General features: G+C 45.1%; 1 protein-coding gene across 50 annotated transcripts in view; it reads left to right on the top strand.

Moving 5' to 3' along the window:
• LOC137425109 (inter alpha-trypsin inhibitor, heavy chain 4) overlaps positions 1 to 16,950 on the top strand; it is a 332,019-nt gene that overhangs the window by 180,760 nt on the left and 134,309 nt on the right. For 29 of the 50 annotated variants that reach the window (XM_068113193.2, XM_068113169.2, XM_068113208.2 and 26 more), the window contains 2 exons: positions 2,974 to 3,009; positions 6,589 to 6,630. The exons of 6 other annotated variants lie outside the window; for them this stretch is intronic. In XM_068113193.2, the coding sequence (XP_067969294.2) occupies positions 2,974 to 3,009; positions 6,589 to 6,630 (78 nt within the window). The remainder of the gene's footprint in view (positions 1 to 2,973; positions 3,010 to 6,588; positions 6,631 to 16,950) is intronic. 15 more of the 50 variants (XM_068113203.2, XM_068113188.2, XM_068113191.2 and 12 more) reach the window with 2 other exon arrangements.

The raw sequence follows: 16,950 nt of genomic DNA, 5'->3' as shown, positions 1-16,950 counted from the left end.
TTTGACAGAGTGGAAAACATAATGCATAACAATACATGAAAACAACAATTACAAAAAGACAAGAATCAATAGGGAAATATTTAAAGCAAAAGGAGGGAGAAGGAGAAGTGATAGTCAGGGGTTAAATGCTGTGGGTTGAATGTTGAATGCAGTGTTGAACAGGTGGGTCTTTAGTGATGTTTTGAATGTGGTGAGTGAGGAGGAGTCTCTGATGGTGTGAGGTAGTGAGTTCCAGAGGGTGGGAGCAGCGATGGAGAAGGCCCTGTCCCCCCAGGATCTGAATTTGGTCCGGATGGAGGGGGTCAGGAGGTTGGTACCAGCAGAGCGGAGGTTGCGGGTGGGAGCGTGTCTGGAGAGGAGGTCAGCCAGGTAGGATGGGGCCAGGTTATGGAGGGCTTTGTATGTCAAGAGGAGAATTTTGTACTGGATTCTCTGGGGGATGGGGAGCCAGTGAAGCTTGTAAAGGACGGGGGTGATGTGGTCACGGGTCCGGGAATGGGTGAGTAGACGGGCAGCGGAGTTCTGAATGTATTGGAGTTTATTGGTGATTTTTTAGGGTGAACCATAGAGGAGGCTATTGCAGTAGTCCAGACGGGAGGTGATGAAGGCGTGGATGAGGGTTTCTGCTGCCGTGGAGGAGAGGGATGAGTGGAGACGGGCAATGTTTTTCAGGTGAAAGAAGGCTGACTTTGTGATCTGTTTAGTGTATTTGTCAAAGGAGAGGGTTTGGTCAAAGATGACGCCAAGATTCCGGATGTGAGGGGAGGTGGATACTGGGATACCGTCGATGTTGAGGGCAAAGTTATGGGTGGATTTTGTGAGCGTTTTTGGGCCAATGATGATTATTTCAGATTTATCACCGTTAAGCTTGAGGAAGTTGATTTGAAGCCAGGATTTTATTTCAGTGATGCAGTTTGATCTAAGTTTTAAGTTAATGGCCCAATTATAGGTTTTGTTTTGGTTTTTAACATTTGTCACCATAACTCGACCAAGGTTTGTCCGATCAGAACAAAATTGCCCATTCTTGACAGTCTACAACAAGGCGCATTGACACTTAATTTACATCATACCCCTCTGAGTTAAAGGTCAAGGTCAAAAGGCGGTCTGAAAAAATAACGCGTCTTTTGTCAATGCTCCATTTTGCCATTGCGGGATCTAAAGACCGCTTGGCCTTCCAATAGGTTCTTGAAACATAATTGCATACCTGCACTGTTATTTGATTTGTGTGCTTGACGTACTTTTTCGGATTGTGACCTAATTAACAAAAACAAGACCAAAAGTCTAACAGCGGCGTAGCCGGGCTTGTAAAATATTATAAACCACAAACATATGTTTAGCTTTTCAAACCGTCACTAATGCTGTTTATAACATTAAACAAAGAAATTTGGAGGAATCTCGACATCTATGAGGTAAGTTTTAATTTCAGAACTGAGCAAAGATCTACTGTAATCTATGTACCCCGCAAGGGTTGGAGGTGTGCTCATTTACCAAGGACCTAGCTAGCGCTTGCCAAGTCAGCCATTCCTTAACGGTTTTGAATGGAGTGCTTGCTAAAATGCTTAAATCACTTGGCGATCTCTCCACAAGAACCTTGGTAAATGAACACATCCAATGTTCTTGAGACCTGATCATAGAGAGACTGTAATATATATACCCCAAATAGGAATGACCCTCCCTGCGACTCCCGTAGTGAGCAGGTGTACTTCTAAATTAAAATGTTGGTCGCTGCAATCAGCCGTCGTAATGACATCATAGACGTAATGACGTAACGGACACAAAACTGCCACTTCTTTAATATGTAGAAGATGATAGGCCTATATTTTAACTTCCAGTACGTTTGCAGTCACAACGAGGGGATTAGTTTTATGATTGGATTTACTATAATATTAACGTTACATTATCATTATTTCAAAAATGATAATATTACTCTCAAAAAAACCGAGGTGAATTCCTTACTTCCGTGGTTATTAATATTAGTGCCAAACACCGCTCATCATTGATCATGAACCATACACCGCTTCAATCCATTAACTTTCCATTCACGACATTGGGATTAAAGTATTATGGTTATATTTACTATATTATTATTATTATTACGAAAACGAAACTACTAAAACAATACACTACTGTATTAAGAAACCTGGGCTTAATTTGTCCGAAGCGATCCGAAGATGTCATAACGCCAAAGGCCTATATGTACCGTATTGTTAGAACGTAGCGCCGATGCTTTCGATGGTCATTTTAACAATCGGTTTGTTTGTGTTTCACACTGAATGAAAAACGTAAAGGTAGAGCATGGTGATTGTGATATATGACAGGTTCAATGATATGTTCGGCATGAACGGCATATAAATCAAAATGGCGGTGTGTGGGGAGTCAGACGCTGCATCGCCGTAATGACATCACACGTAATCACATCACCCTGTCATGTGACCAGATTCTCAGCCCTGATTGGTATACGTTTGAGGAGACAGACATACATACATACATACATACATACATACATACAGATGGACAAATACTGTTCTAGACGGCTCTGCCCAATGGGCTACGCCGTAAAAACTGTTTGATCATAACTTGAATAATGTTCCTCAGATTTTCATGCTATAGGGTTGGATGGGTAGACTGTAGATGGGACACATTTTGTTAACCTACAGGCTATCCTTAAATGTTGAAGTCATGGTCATATGGTGGTTTGAAAAAAATATTACCATCATTAGATCACAGGCCAAGGGTAAGTCACGGGCGATCGCCAAGGGTGAGCCTCCCCAATCGGGGGAGGCTTACCCTTGGTAGTCACCAATATCTTGTGCTTGTTGATGTTAACATTTAAATTTTGATTTTATTGTCGTGTGGCATTAAAAATCAGATTCGCTTTGGAATTTTACAATGAGTGGAATAGAACTATACAAATGCAATGTAACTCTTTTTGTTCTTCACCCATATTTCCAAAATGCCTTGAAAATGGGCAAGGTTCTGCAGGACCTCAATTTTCCATGCAACTACCTGGTAATGTTCCCGATTTTTTTTTGACACACATATACACACATGTGGCATCATACACACATACACACACACACACACACACACACACACACACACACACACACACACACACACACACACACACACACACACACACAAACACAAACACACACACACTAATGATGAAACCATTTTTGGAGGTAAAATGAAAATAACCATTTGGATGGCAAAAAGTGTGAGTCGCCACTCAACCTGATTGGCCTCCAGGTGTTTCAACTTGCTCCCGAGAGTTGGATGACTGACTTACTAGTACCCTACTGCAAAGCCGCAATGAGCCGGTGATGCCAAAGCCTCTTGCCACTATTTTACCCATCACTATGGCATCAGTAGGTTAGGTAGTTGGTAGTAGGTAGGTGTAGTAGGTACCGAACCTCGTTCAAAATGACACCATTTGCATTCTGGATGAGATTAAAATTTACAAAATGTACTTCTTGATTAATTCGGTGAATTCCGTCTCAACTTCGGATATTTCCGGCCGTGAAAAACTATCCCCTGCGGCCGCGAGATTTCTAAAAAATAATTCTTCATCAATTTTAGAATATTTGACGCCGTTTTCAGCCTCTGAAACGCGGTAATAAGCTTTTTTGAAATATCTTTTCAAATGCTCGAATCTCATTGGTTCCGGTGTTTGGGGACGATTTTCGTTGAAGATAACCAGGGCCCATGCAGGCCCGGGGAACGTGGTTGGTCTTAAAGTATTTCAATTACAAATTAGAGGTGCATAAGATTGTGAATCAAAAAAAGACGGGTGAAACAAACTCCTATTGAACTTTTTCGCAATTTTTTATGCATACTTCTGCATCCGCAAGATGGCGGCCTCCATGGAGCGATTCGGTGCGTCAAAGCTTCGAAATTCTCAAAGGATTCAGCAAAATCTGGCTTTTCAACATAATACGTACCCGTTCATTCACAACACCGGCTTCGCCGGCTATTATATCCACCCTTACAAAACGATGCTAAAATGCACGTTACGTCATAACTCAGGGTGAGTGTAATAATTGATCATGACAAAATCCAAGTGTTTGGGTGCACAAGCACACTCTTAACTTGCAGAGAATGTCACGGATGCGTAATCGGGCCATCTTTGTGTGAAGTCTGTTGGGAACTTTGATATATTGGTAGCACATTCATGGAATGCATCATAGACTGTACCTTTTATTAAGGATTATTGCTGTTGTAGGGTTTCTTTCTTCAATTGGCACCCTACTTTTTTGGTACGACATAATTTATTAGACCCCCTCAGGAGTACTAAACCACCATTTAGAAAAAATAATAATTCTTCCTGCACTCTCTACACTCCAAATCATTTGTTATCAATTCTTGACTGAGGTTTGTCCGAACAGAACGAAATTGCCCTGTCCAGATAGCCTTGAGCAAGGCGCATCTAGGCTTCATTTTCATCATACGCCTCAGGGTTAAAGGCCTTACGCCCCAAGGAATACTAAGCCACCATTTTGTTTTTCCCCCTTTTTCTGTTAATGCCCAAGCTGTATCTCAGAGCCTGCTGGGACTTTTGGAATGAAAATTTGCATCAATAATGGGAACAAAACGTTTGCAAGGTTGAGATAATGATTTTGACCTCGATCTAAGTTTTATATTAAGTTGATGACCCAGATATAATTTTTTTACATGTGTCACCATAACTCGACCAAGATTTGGTCCAATCAGAACAAAATTGCCCTTTCTAGATATCCTACAACAAGGCGCATTGACACTTAATTTACATCATACCCCTCTGAGTTAAAGGTCAAGGTCAAAAGGCGGTCTAAAAAAATAGGGTGTCTTTTGTCAATGCTCAATTTTGGCATCGTATGATCTCAAAGACCGCTTAGCCTTCCAAGAAGTTCTTGAAACATAATTGCGTACCTGCACTTATTTTATTTGAGTACTTGACGTACTTTTTCTTGGATTGTGACCTAATTAACAAAAAACTTTTTGATCATAAGTTGAATAATGTTCCTCAGATTTTCATGCTGTTGAGTTTTATGGATAGACTGTAGATGGGACACATCTTACTATAATTCACCAAATGTCCGTCCGTCTGTCTGTCCGTCCGTCTGTCTGTCCGTCCGTTCGAAGGTACCACAAAAACGGCTGAACTGATCGCAACGATATTTTGGGTGGGTAATCCTGGGATCTCCGGGAGTAAAATAGGCTATATCGTTTTTCCAATTTCAGCTTTCGCCTCCAGCATTTTCAGGTTTGGACTCCCGCATAACGTTATTTTCCTGGGTGCCGCACAAACGGCTGCACCGATCGGACTTGGTGACCTCGGACAAAGACCTTTTGTAAGGACATGGGTTGAAACCCTGCTTGAGAGAATGCCAACCCCCTCCCCACCATCATGGTCGTCTCTCCAACTCACAATCACACGAGATATGCGGAAAGGACGACCCAAAACCAATTATCTTCTTTTTGATTCATATATAAACATCATTAAAAGTAAATAATGACCTTGGCCAAAGTTCAAACAGCGTGGGTTTAATCTATGCATGAGAGAATTCCACATAGCTATTTGGGCGGTGTATAAGTTAACAGATCGCTGTCTCCATCGATCTTGCCAAGGCCATAACACCTGTCGGCTCAAAATCCTTTTAACTGTTGACTTGGTAGTTTCTACAATGAAGGAAACACGTATGGGGTCTGGGGAGTACATACGACATCGCGATTATGAATTTGACAGCTCTGAGGCGTCTTTCGCTTCGCATCAAATTATTCATTACATTCATTCATTCATTTAATGATCATTACGCTCATTCTTACGCTCATTAAACGTTCATTAAACATTAAACGTTCATTAAACGATTACGGAAATAAAAACGAAAAACATTACGAAATTACGTTCACACCGTCACATCAAACACTACCGTGAACACAAACATCGTTACAACATCGTCACAATGAAAACATCATCACAAACGTTAGGTTACGTAATTCAAATCGTGAACACATCGAATATTGGAGAGCCCATTGCCCAAATTTGAAACACGATGGAATAATATTTACCGATATGTACAGTGATGTGGCTTTTATTGAAATTCTACAAATACTGTTTAGATTTTGATGATTTGCGTGTGATATGATTTAACGGATGTTTATATAAATCGTTTAAAATACTCGTATATATTAAAAAGCCTTCAATTTCTGATATTTTGCCTTTTCATTTGGGCCACCCAATTGAAGCCCCGCCCGTAGGGCGGGTACCGTTGCTAGTTTTGTTTATCTCCAGTCTATCCTTAAATGTTGAAGGTTATGGTCATATGGTGGTCTGAAAAAAATAATGCCATCATTAGATCACATGCCAAGGGTAAGTCACGGGAGATCGCCAAGGGTGAGCCTCCCCGATTGGGGAGGCGTACCCTTGGTGATTGCCAATATCTAGTTGTGCCTGTTGATGTTAACATTTAAGTTTTGATTTTATTGTCACGTGGCACTTAAACATCAGATTCGCTTTGGAATTTTACAATGAGTGGAATAGAAATATACAAATGCAACGTAACTCTTTTTGTTCTTCCCCCATTATTTCCAAAATGCCTTGAAAAGGGCACCGGTCTGCAGCACCTCAACTTTCAATGCAAGTACCTGGTAAAGTTCCCGATTTTTTTTTGAGACACACATATATTTATATATATATACACACACACACACACACACACACACACACACACACACACACACACACATACATACACACACACACACACACACACACACACACACACACAAACACACACACACACACACGCTAATGATGAAACCATTTTTGGAGGTAAAATTAAAATAACCATTTGGATGGCAAAAAGAGTGAGTCACCGCTCGACCTGATTGGCCCTCAGGTGTTTCACCATGCTCCCAAGAGTTGGATGGCTATGACTTGTTATATCCACCTTCACAAAAACGGTGCTAAAATGCATGGTACGCCATAACGCAGGGTGAGTGTAATGATTGATCACGACAAAATCCAAGAGTTTGGGCACGCAGGCACACTCTTAGCTTGCAGAGAATGTCATGAATGCGTGATCCGGCCACCTTCATATGAAGTCAGTTGAAAACTTTGTTCTGTTGGTAGTAGATTATTGGAAAGCAACATGGACTGTTTTGTTGTGCTTGGTTGGTGTTAAAATTTCATTTTGAGTTTTATTGTCGTGTGGCACTTAAACATCAGATTCGTTTTGGAATTTTACAATGAGTGAAATTGAACTACACATATGCAACGTAACTGTTTTTGTTATTCCTTTGGAGTGTCTTCTATTTTTCATCATTCATAAATGCATGCACAATTTTTCACCAAGAGTAAGCTGCTCAGTCTGAATTAGTCGGTCTGAAGTCGGTGCAGCCGTGCAGTGATCGGTGCAGCCATTTGTGCGGCACCCGGAAAAATAACGTTATGTGGGAGTCCAAACCTGAAAATGCTGGAGGCCAAAGCTGAAATTGGAAAAAAAATAGAGCCTATTTTACTCCAGGAGATTCCAGGATTACACACCCAAAATATCGTTGCGATCGGTTCAGCCTTTTTTGCTGTACCTTCGAATGGACGGACAGACAGACAGATGGATGGACATTTGGTGAATTATAGTAAGATAAGAGGAGGACCTGTCTTTCCCGTTCCCCAACACATTAAGATGCCTGGTGCACCCAAAATAAGGGAAAGGGACGAAGATAATGGTCTGCTATGAAATAACTATTCTAAGGGACCTGTATGATGGTTGCCATTACTTTTTAGTGGTTTCCCGAAAAAGTAAGTACACCCCATGTAAAGTTTTGACTTTTTCAACATATTTCAACATACAGCTATTTGATCTTCATTTCAACAACTAGGGCATGCCCGTACTATATATATATCTAAAATTATATCCCCCCCCCCTCTATTTACATGAAATGGTTTGGTCCAAAGCGAACGGCTTGCGAGTACGGTGACAATCCCCCCCCTCTATTTACATGAAATGGTTTGGTCCAAAGTGAACGGCTTGCGAGTACGGTGACAATCCCCCCCCCCCCCTCTATTTACATGAAATGGTTTGGTCCAAAGCGAACGGCTTGCGGAGTTTGGTAAAGAAATCGCCATAGCGTGCACAAACGCGCAGGAAAGCGAAAGAATCGCAAAGTAGTTTTAATTAGTTTTAAAACATAGTTTAACGCCAACATAGTTTGCCAACGTGAAATAAATGAATACGCTCTCAATGTGCCGTCCGAGGCAGAGTCTGTTCGCCACGTTCGGCACACGTGATAGCTCGCTGCTCTCTGATTGGTTGAATCGTTTTTTGGACATAGCTCGCTAACTACTTGTCCGATTAATATGAAACTTTGAAAAGGCACATCCTCGGGTCCCCAGCAATATACCTGGCAAGTTTAAAGTATATCGGACCCGTGGTTGTCGAGAAACAGCGGTCACAGACATACAGACATACATACATACATACATACACACAGAGATTACTGGAATTATAGATAGATATTGACAGATAAAGGTGATATAATATAACAAATATCATGAAACATTTACATTTTGTAATCCATTGTATAATTTAAATAAACATAAATGCAAATTTCGCATGTGGAAAAAGTAAGTACACCCCTACATTTATCACTACTTCAAATACCTAAAATTTGAATCAGGTGCACCACCTCAGGTGCAAATGATTAGAACATTGTTAGAGAGGATCTTGGAGGAACCTGTCTTATTTAAACCTCAGACATTTAGTTTGGTTTGCTCTTTGTTGTTGAAGTGTGCGGCATCACTATGCCTAGATCAAAAGAGCTCTCTGAGGCCTTCAGAAAGAAGGTTATAGATGCCTACGAGTCTGGGCAGGGATTTAAAAAGATCTCTAAACAATTAGAAATCAATCATTCGACTGTCCGGAAGATCATCTAGAAGTGGAGAAGATTCCAAACAACTGCCAACTTGTTCAGGCCAGGCTGCCCCAGCAAGTTCAGCCCGAGAGCAGACCGCAAGATGCTGAAAGAAGTCTCTAAGAACCACAGAATGTCATCATGGGACCTCCAGGTAGCTCTTGCCACTGTTGATGTCAAAGTGCACGAGTCTACCATTAGAAAGAGGCTGCACAAATTTGATCTACATGGGAGGTGTGCCAGGAGGAAACCTTTGCTCTCCAGAAAGAACATCAGGGCAAGACTAAAGTTTGCCAATGAACACATAGGCAAAGACCAGCACTTCTGGAACAATGTGCTCTGGACAGATGAGTCAAAGGTAGAGCTATTTGGCCTCAGTACCAGAAGACATGTTTGACGAAAACCAAAGACAGCATTTGACCACAAGAACATGATACCAACTGTAAAGCACGGTGTTGGAAATATTATGGTTTGGGGCAGCTTTGCTGCATCAAGGCCTGGGCAGCTCACCATCACAGAATCCACTATGAATTCTTCATTGTACCAGAGGGCGCTTGAGGATAATGTGAGGCCATCTGTCATAAAGTTGAACCTCAACCGAAGGTGGACCTTGCAACATGACAATGACCCTAAACATACCAGTAAATCCACCAAGGAATGGCTAAAAAGAAAGAAATGGAGGGTTCTGAAATGGCCAAGTCAAAGCCCGGATCTAAATCCCATCGAGATGATGTGTGGGGTTTGAAACGGGCTGTGCATGCAAGAAACTCCTCAAACATCGCACAGCTGAAAGAATTCTGCATGGAGGAGTGGGCAAAAATTTCTCCCAGTCGATGTCAGAGACTGGTAGACAGTTATAAGAAACACCTACTTGAGGTTGTTTCTGCCAAAGGGGGCAATACCACCCATTAGAGCCAAGGGTGTAAATACTTTTTCCACACGTGAAATTTGCATTTATGTTCATTTAAATTATACAATGGATGACAAAATGTAAATGTTTCATGATATTTGTTATGTTATATCACCTTTATCTATCAATATTGTTGAAATGAAGATCAAATATTTCCGTCTTCTACCGACTCCTCTCTGGCCTTGCCCCCCCAGCTCTCTCTGGGCTCTGTCCCCCAAATATTCCTACAGGTCGCACAAGATCTGCCTGCAACCCTCTTATGGTTAAACTGCCAAAATCAAGACTTTCTGCTCACCTTCACTCCTTCATTCCTCTTTTCTCCCACCTCTGGAACAAACTCCCTCACTCTCTTCAATCCCACTCCACCCTCCAGGTCTTTAAAACAGCTGTTCACCACCATCTCTTATCCTCCCCCATCCAAAACCTTGATCTTTTCTACCCCTGCTAATTTCGATCCCCTTGTGTTTTATACCTCTCCCCCCCCCCTCCCCCTTCCCATGCCTCCTCCCCCCAAGGCCTCTCCCTCCCACACTTCTCCCTGCTCTCAAATGTTGTGGTTGTGTGCTTCCCCTTCTCTCCCCATCTTGTCTTCCGCTCCCTCTTTTTGTATATTTTGTTTTTCTGGTTGATTTGTTTGTGAAATAAATGTTAGCTCTTCCACGAGCCTCGATTCAGTATACAAAAAAAATAAATATATATATATATCTGTATGTTGAAATATGTTGAAAAAGTCAAAACTTTACATGGGGTGTACTTACTTTTACACGTGACTGTATATACATACATATATATATATATATATACATACATATATATATATATATACATACATATATATATATATATATATATACATACATATATATATATATATACATACATATATGTATATACATACATATATATATATATACATACATATATATATATATTGTTACAGACGTGGCTTAGATGTTATTTACCGAGCGGTTTTGGTATGACCACGTCTGCACAAGTTACCCGATTATACTCGAACGTTGACTAATCGCGCTACGCTAGGTCAATAAAGGCAATAAAGGAAAAGGACACACGGCTGGGTTTCAAATGACACGACACCCAGGGTTCAGTTCTCAAGACCTCCGGAGGAGGTTATATTAAGGCGGAAGGTTAGATTACAACTACAAGAGGTACAGCATAGAAAGACAAGCACTTAGACACACTCTTATATTATTCCCAACAGACGACAGATAAACGGGACAAAAGGCTGACTCACACGGGGTTTGATGGCTAGGAAAGGCAGGATCGATGGCTCCAGGTGCACCTGGGCTCAAAGGTCAGAATCGACTCTGTACGGTCCAGTAGATGCAGGAGGTTTCACAGCGCTCGAGGTGGCGTCTTGTCGTCTCAAGCTGGGGGCGCATCTGACGTCACATCCGGTGATTCGCTTCGTATATCCGGCGGGGAGTCACACGCCCTCGGCTCGTTAGCTCCGCCTCGTGGAATCGGCACGTTGCTTCTCATTGGGTGCGTGCGGGGGGGTTTACCAGGCTCCGCCCTTGACGAGGAGCTGACAGCCAGCCCCTTCGTGGTAACCCCGTGGAGCGCATGGTCATGGCGGCTAACCGAGCTGGTGGGAGGACGCACACTCCCCCCGCGCAGCGTCGTTGTGGTTGTAATTGTTGTTGTAGTTGTAGTTGTAGTTGTAGCTGTTGTTGTTGTTGTTGTTTGGGGAAGAAGATGGAAGGAGGTATGGGAAAGGTCCTAAACTCACTACTGGTGCCATATAATCACATTCTGGTGCAACGAAGAGTCATAATTAATGGAAAGGAGTCCTTAACTGACATAGACTAAGAATAACTAGCAAGATGTCCGAAAGTTGTCTACGTGAGATGCGGTGGACCTGGGCACGACATTTAATGGGGGAAAAAGGGGAAGGTCGGCTCTACTGATTGTTGTTTACAGACAATGGGACTAGGGAATGGGGGATTGGGGATAGTTGGGGAGTATTGGGGAAATAGGGGAATATTTACAAGCGGATATGGAGGCCAAATTCCATATTCGCAACATTGCACCCTTCTCTACCCTCGGGGCGTCCCGACCCGATAAATTTTTACCTACTTTAGTGTGGCACGCAATGTAGTTCCCTCTACTATTAACTCTACCCTGAGTGCGACAGTTTTACAAATATTCACAAATGAGTAAATATGTCCCCCTGCGACGTTGCACCCTTCTCCTCACAGAAACACACCCACAGGATAACCGAATCCGGAAAGAATCCTCAAACTAAACATACAGCCGGTAGGGAGCATTATTTACACAAGACTACGCTGATATTTACACTACGATCCAGGACCTGTTTTTGGAGGAACACATGCAGATGTTATGCATAGAGAGAGCACGCATGCTAGCATCGATACACCAACCCACGAGTGCTCTGTGGCCTACGGCCTTTAATAATGTGCAGAGCACCCCTTCCAAGCATCAAGCACCACCCCATCACACAGTGAGCACCATCCGGTGCACCAATAAAGTGTTTATGAATCACTGTGTGGTGTCGCAGCCGGCCGATGTTCTGCCGCTGGTCTTGCCTTCGTGTGGTGCACTTGGCGTTCTTACTTCCTTAGAAAAATAAAGAAAGGCGCCAACCGCGTCCATTTCTTTATTGTGGCCGTCAGGGGGCCAACTGTTAGTGGTTCACCTTGTATGGCATAGGTGCCACGTTGACCCACAGGTCCATCCATGGGTGGTGCTTGGCCGCAAAAGAGCTGCGGTCCATGGTGGGTGGCCACAAACATTGCGGTCCATATGGTGTATCGATCCAAGCAGCAAACAGCGAAAGTGCAGGCCCACAACTGCGAAGCCAGCACCTCTCTCTCCTCTCTCTCTACCCCAAAGCCAGATCCTCGGAGGTGGGAGACAAAAGAAGCAGACAAGTGAGTAAGGTGGTAAGGGCGCAAAAGTGCACGCAATGCAAGGTAATGCACACTGGGGGCACATGGGAACCAGGTGAGACAGGTACGTTCCTACCGTACGCCCCCCCCCCCCCACCAGGTAACCTACATGGCCCCTCCCTTACCCCTTACTGTATCCACAAAACACAACACTACCCATAAACATCTACTTTACAAATCAACAAACATCCCTACTGTCTTCCCCGTTCCTCCCATATACCAAATTCGTCTTCTTTCCCTCCTAACCAATCAAATTTGCCATTTTCAACTCTCATCAAAATTTGCCATCTCCAACTGAACATCAAAATTTGCCATCTTCAACTCAACATCAAAATTTGCCATTACCAATTCATCATCAGTCCCTCCTAGGGAGGGAGAGATGGAATCACCCCAATGTCTCATCCACGTCGTGATGCGTCTCACAAATCCAACAGCAATTCTCATTTCTGCAACACAAACAAAGAAAACACAGGTGTGGAGTCATCATCATCACCACAGGTAAGTGGCTGCGTATGGTGCGACAGGTTCATCAATCCTAACTATTTCCTAAATGACTTTATCAACTTTACACTACCCGGGGTCTTTCTCCGGCCAAACCATTGGCCCTCTTACACTATGGGTTCTAAAAACCAATTCCCATTGGCCAAACTGTGGTGCTCTTCAATTTGGGGTCTCACTCCCCCGATTCATCTCCCGGTGCCCTCGCACAATTTCTGGGCTGTGGCGTGTACCTCTCCCAGTGGGTCTACCCACCTGCACACCTCCACCACTGCAGTTGCCTCCGAGCTTACCTGCTCCTCACCCTAACCTAACTACCTGGGGAAGGCCCTCTGGCTCTCTCCCCACTCGGTGCCCTTTCTGGCACTGGGCTGCCCGATCCACACCCGGGATCCTCAGGCACCCACTCACAACTAACGGCTCCCAGAGCCCCCCTGCGGCCTCACCTGGCCGACATCCTCACAGTGGTGGAGTGCCCAACCAACTACACACACTAACAGGCTACACGCCCAGCCATTTCCACAACACTAATGCACCCATTCACAACACCATTCTGCCACCGCACCACAAATGCCAATATCCAACCACAATTTACCTGTACCCTCTACCTAACACTTACACTACCCGCCCCGGGTACTCGTGAAAAGGGTCCACTCTTCCCCCATCCACACCTTCGCACCATGCACACCACTCCGTACCACTTACTCCAACTCTCTCCACACACCTGTACCTGCACACCTGTGCTCTCATTCTTGGTGCCGCCTGCACCCTTCTCTCCCCAAGCGCATTCGCGCTGATCCACCACACTCACTACTCATCCATTGCTCCACACACCCGTCCAGTTGCACACCTGTGCAATCACACCTGTTCAATTGCACACCTGTGCAATCACACCTGTTCAATCCTCACACACACGGCATCATCTCAGCTAACTTCTCCCCTCTGAAACTTGCGCTTCCCAGTCGTCCCTTTAAACTATTGCGCTCCCACGTCATTATCAACCACACTAATCTACCTGCGTCCCCACTACAGGTATCAGTCACGAACTAAACTTAACGTTACCTAATGTCATCTTCTAGGGCCCTATCAATATAACCTAACCCACCCGGGCTAGTTTTCACTGCCATACACCCCATAAACTATTGCTCCTTTGCCCCCACTGGGAAGGGTGGCAGGGATGCCCCCCTTACCCACCGGGCCCATCGCTCACTACCAATTTTGCACATCAAATTTCAACAAATTAAAAATTTGCCAATCACTCCCCATCATCTGCCAATCACTACTGCCAATCCCTTGCCAATCATCAAATTTTGTTTTTCTCCAATTTTGGGTCCAAAACACTAACCTCATCACCCAGTCTACTCACTAATACCTCTCGGTGCGCCAATCCCTGTCCAAAGCCCGGCTTCGTAAAGCCAAGCAATGGATGCTGGTTGTTTTGTGCCAGCGGCTGGATGCGTCCGGCACTCGGTGCAGGGAAGGAGGTTTACCCGGGCCGAGATCCCACGCACCATCTCGGCACGGAGCCATCCCATGGCTCGATCTCGGCCTGCCGGAATGCCTCACCAAAAAGTGGTCGCCATGACGACCCTTCCTATCCTGCCGCCCGCTCCGCCTGGTGGAGCACGGACGCGGCCGTTCAAAGCGAGGCCCAGCACCCGAGGGCCCGATTCGGCTATAAGTCGTTCTAAACTCTACCCCGTCTAACGTCGATGCTTCACCTGCATGCTTACATCCCGCAGGCCCGTTCCTTGCTCACACATCCAGCCGTGCCCATGCTCCTCGTACCTTTCCTTACACACCCAGGTACACCCATTCCACTCACAGCCTTGGTCACACACCTGACCACCGAACACCTTGGCACACATTCGTTGGTCGCACACCTCACCAAAACACCTCTTCGCGCCCCCTCCTCGGTCACCTCCTCTGTGACAATCACAGGTGTGCTCTCATTCGCACACCCAACCACGTGCCTCACCACCAACTCCAGCGTGCATTCCCACTCACGCTCTACCATTCCAGGTGTGCATCCTTCCATCCCAGGTGTACATCCTCGCTCACCTGTCACAACTAACTCACGCTCCATGTCACTCTCACTACTTTCACCTCCATTCCTGACAGCGCACTCACCCTTACTCTTGACAGCGCACTCTTTCCTCAGGCACCTGTCCGTTACACACCTTTCTCGCGCACACTCTCCCGTTACACCCTCTGTAACACTCACCACAGGTGTGCATTCTTCCTTACTTTTGACAGCGCACTCTTTCCCCATGCACCTGTCCGTCACACACCTTTCTCGCGCACACTCTCCCGTTACATCCTCTGTAACACTCACCACACCGCGCTTCCATGTGCCCCCTCGCACACGCGCTACGACCGACTCACTCTCGCCAGCACCCTCACTCCTTGGCACGCACTTTTTCCTCACACACCCCAGAGTCGGACTTTCTCGCACACCTCCTCTTTCGCCCACCAGACCTGTCGCACACTTCACCAACGGCCTCTCACGAACACCCGGGTCTATCTCGACCCCCAAGCTTATTAAATCCCCTGGCGCATCATACGCACGACCATATTGGTCACCACTTACACCGGGTCCTCTTCCTCTTCGCTTCTCCTCCATCACCTGCGAATCCCTCATCCGGTTAATGAGCACATCATCACGATCCAAACACAGACTTTGGACCAATTCTTTTATCTCCTCTTTTATCTCTTTCTTATCCCCTCTCCGTCGCTTCTTAATTTCGCTCATCCCTTCTTCCACTTCTTCTAATTTGTGCTTCACCTCTTTTATTCCCCCGGTACGTCTCCTCAAGCTCGTCCTCCAAGGCTACCTTGACCGTTTCCATGTGCGTCCTCACCTGCCGGTCCTTCGTCTCCATTACCTCTATCACCTCGTCCAACCTCGTTGTCAGTCCCTCACGTACCATCTGACATTCCCTCTTCGTCGCCACCAAGTCATCTTTTAGTTCTCTCTGTGTCGCTTTTAAACCTCCTAATACCGCAGTGTTCCTTTGAACCTGCTCCACTAACTCCGTCTGTCCCACCGTCAGCTGCTCCACCTCCTGCGTCAGGTCCTCTATGCCCCCTTGTAACTTTACAGTCCCCTTTCTCACCTCCTTCTCCATGTGCTCCCTACAGTGCCTCACCTCCTCGCGCACTCCTCCGACCTCCTCACTCACTCCTCTTCTGATCTGCTCTCCCATCACTTGCATCTCCTGCCCAGATGCCATCCTCATCTGCTCCATTTCCTCCCTGTGAGCATCTCATCTGCTCCATTTCCTCCCTGTGAGCATCCAGTTTGGTTTCTACCCCCATTCTGACCCCCTCTATCTGCTGCCCCATTTGGTTAACTTCCCTTTCCGCTTGGTCCCTCATGTCCCTCAATTTGCCTTCCATCCTGTTTTCTAACCCCTCTAACCCTTTTTGCATCCCTTCCATTTGATTCTCTTGAGCGGCCATTCTGTTTTCTACCCCCGTTAACCCATGTTTCACTCCCTCTATCTGATTCTCTTGAGCGGCCATTCTGTTTTCTACCCCCATTAACCCATTTCTCACTCCCTCTATCTGATTCTCTTGAGCGGCCATTCTGTTTTCTACCCCCATTAACACATTTCTCACCTCTTTTATCCCGTTGTCTAACCCCTCACCAGTACCCCTCGCCAGTACCCCTCGCTTCGTCCCTCATTACCCCCATTTCGTTTCCCATTTGTCCCA

The sequence above is a fragment of the Myxine glutinosa genome, chromosome 4 (assembly GCF_964187855.1).
Source record: "Myxine glutinosa chromosome 4, kmMyxGlut1.1, whole genome shotgun sequence".
NCBI lineage: Eukaryota > Metazoa > Chordata > Myxini > Myxiniformes > Myxinidae > Myxine > Myxine glutinosa.
This window is presented reverse-complemented; position numbering and strand designations above follow the sequence as displayed.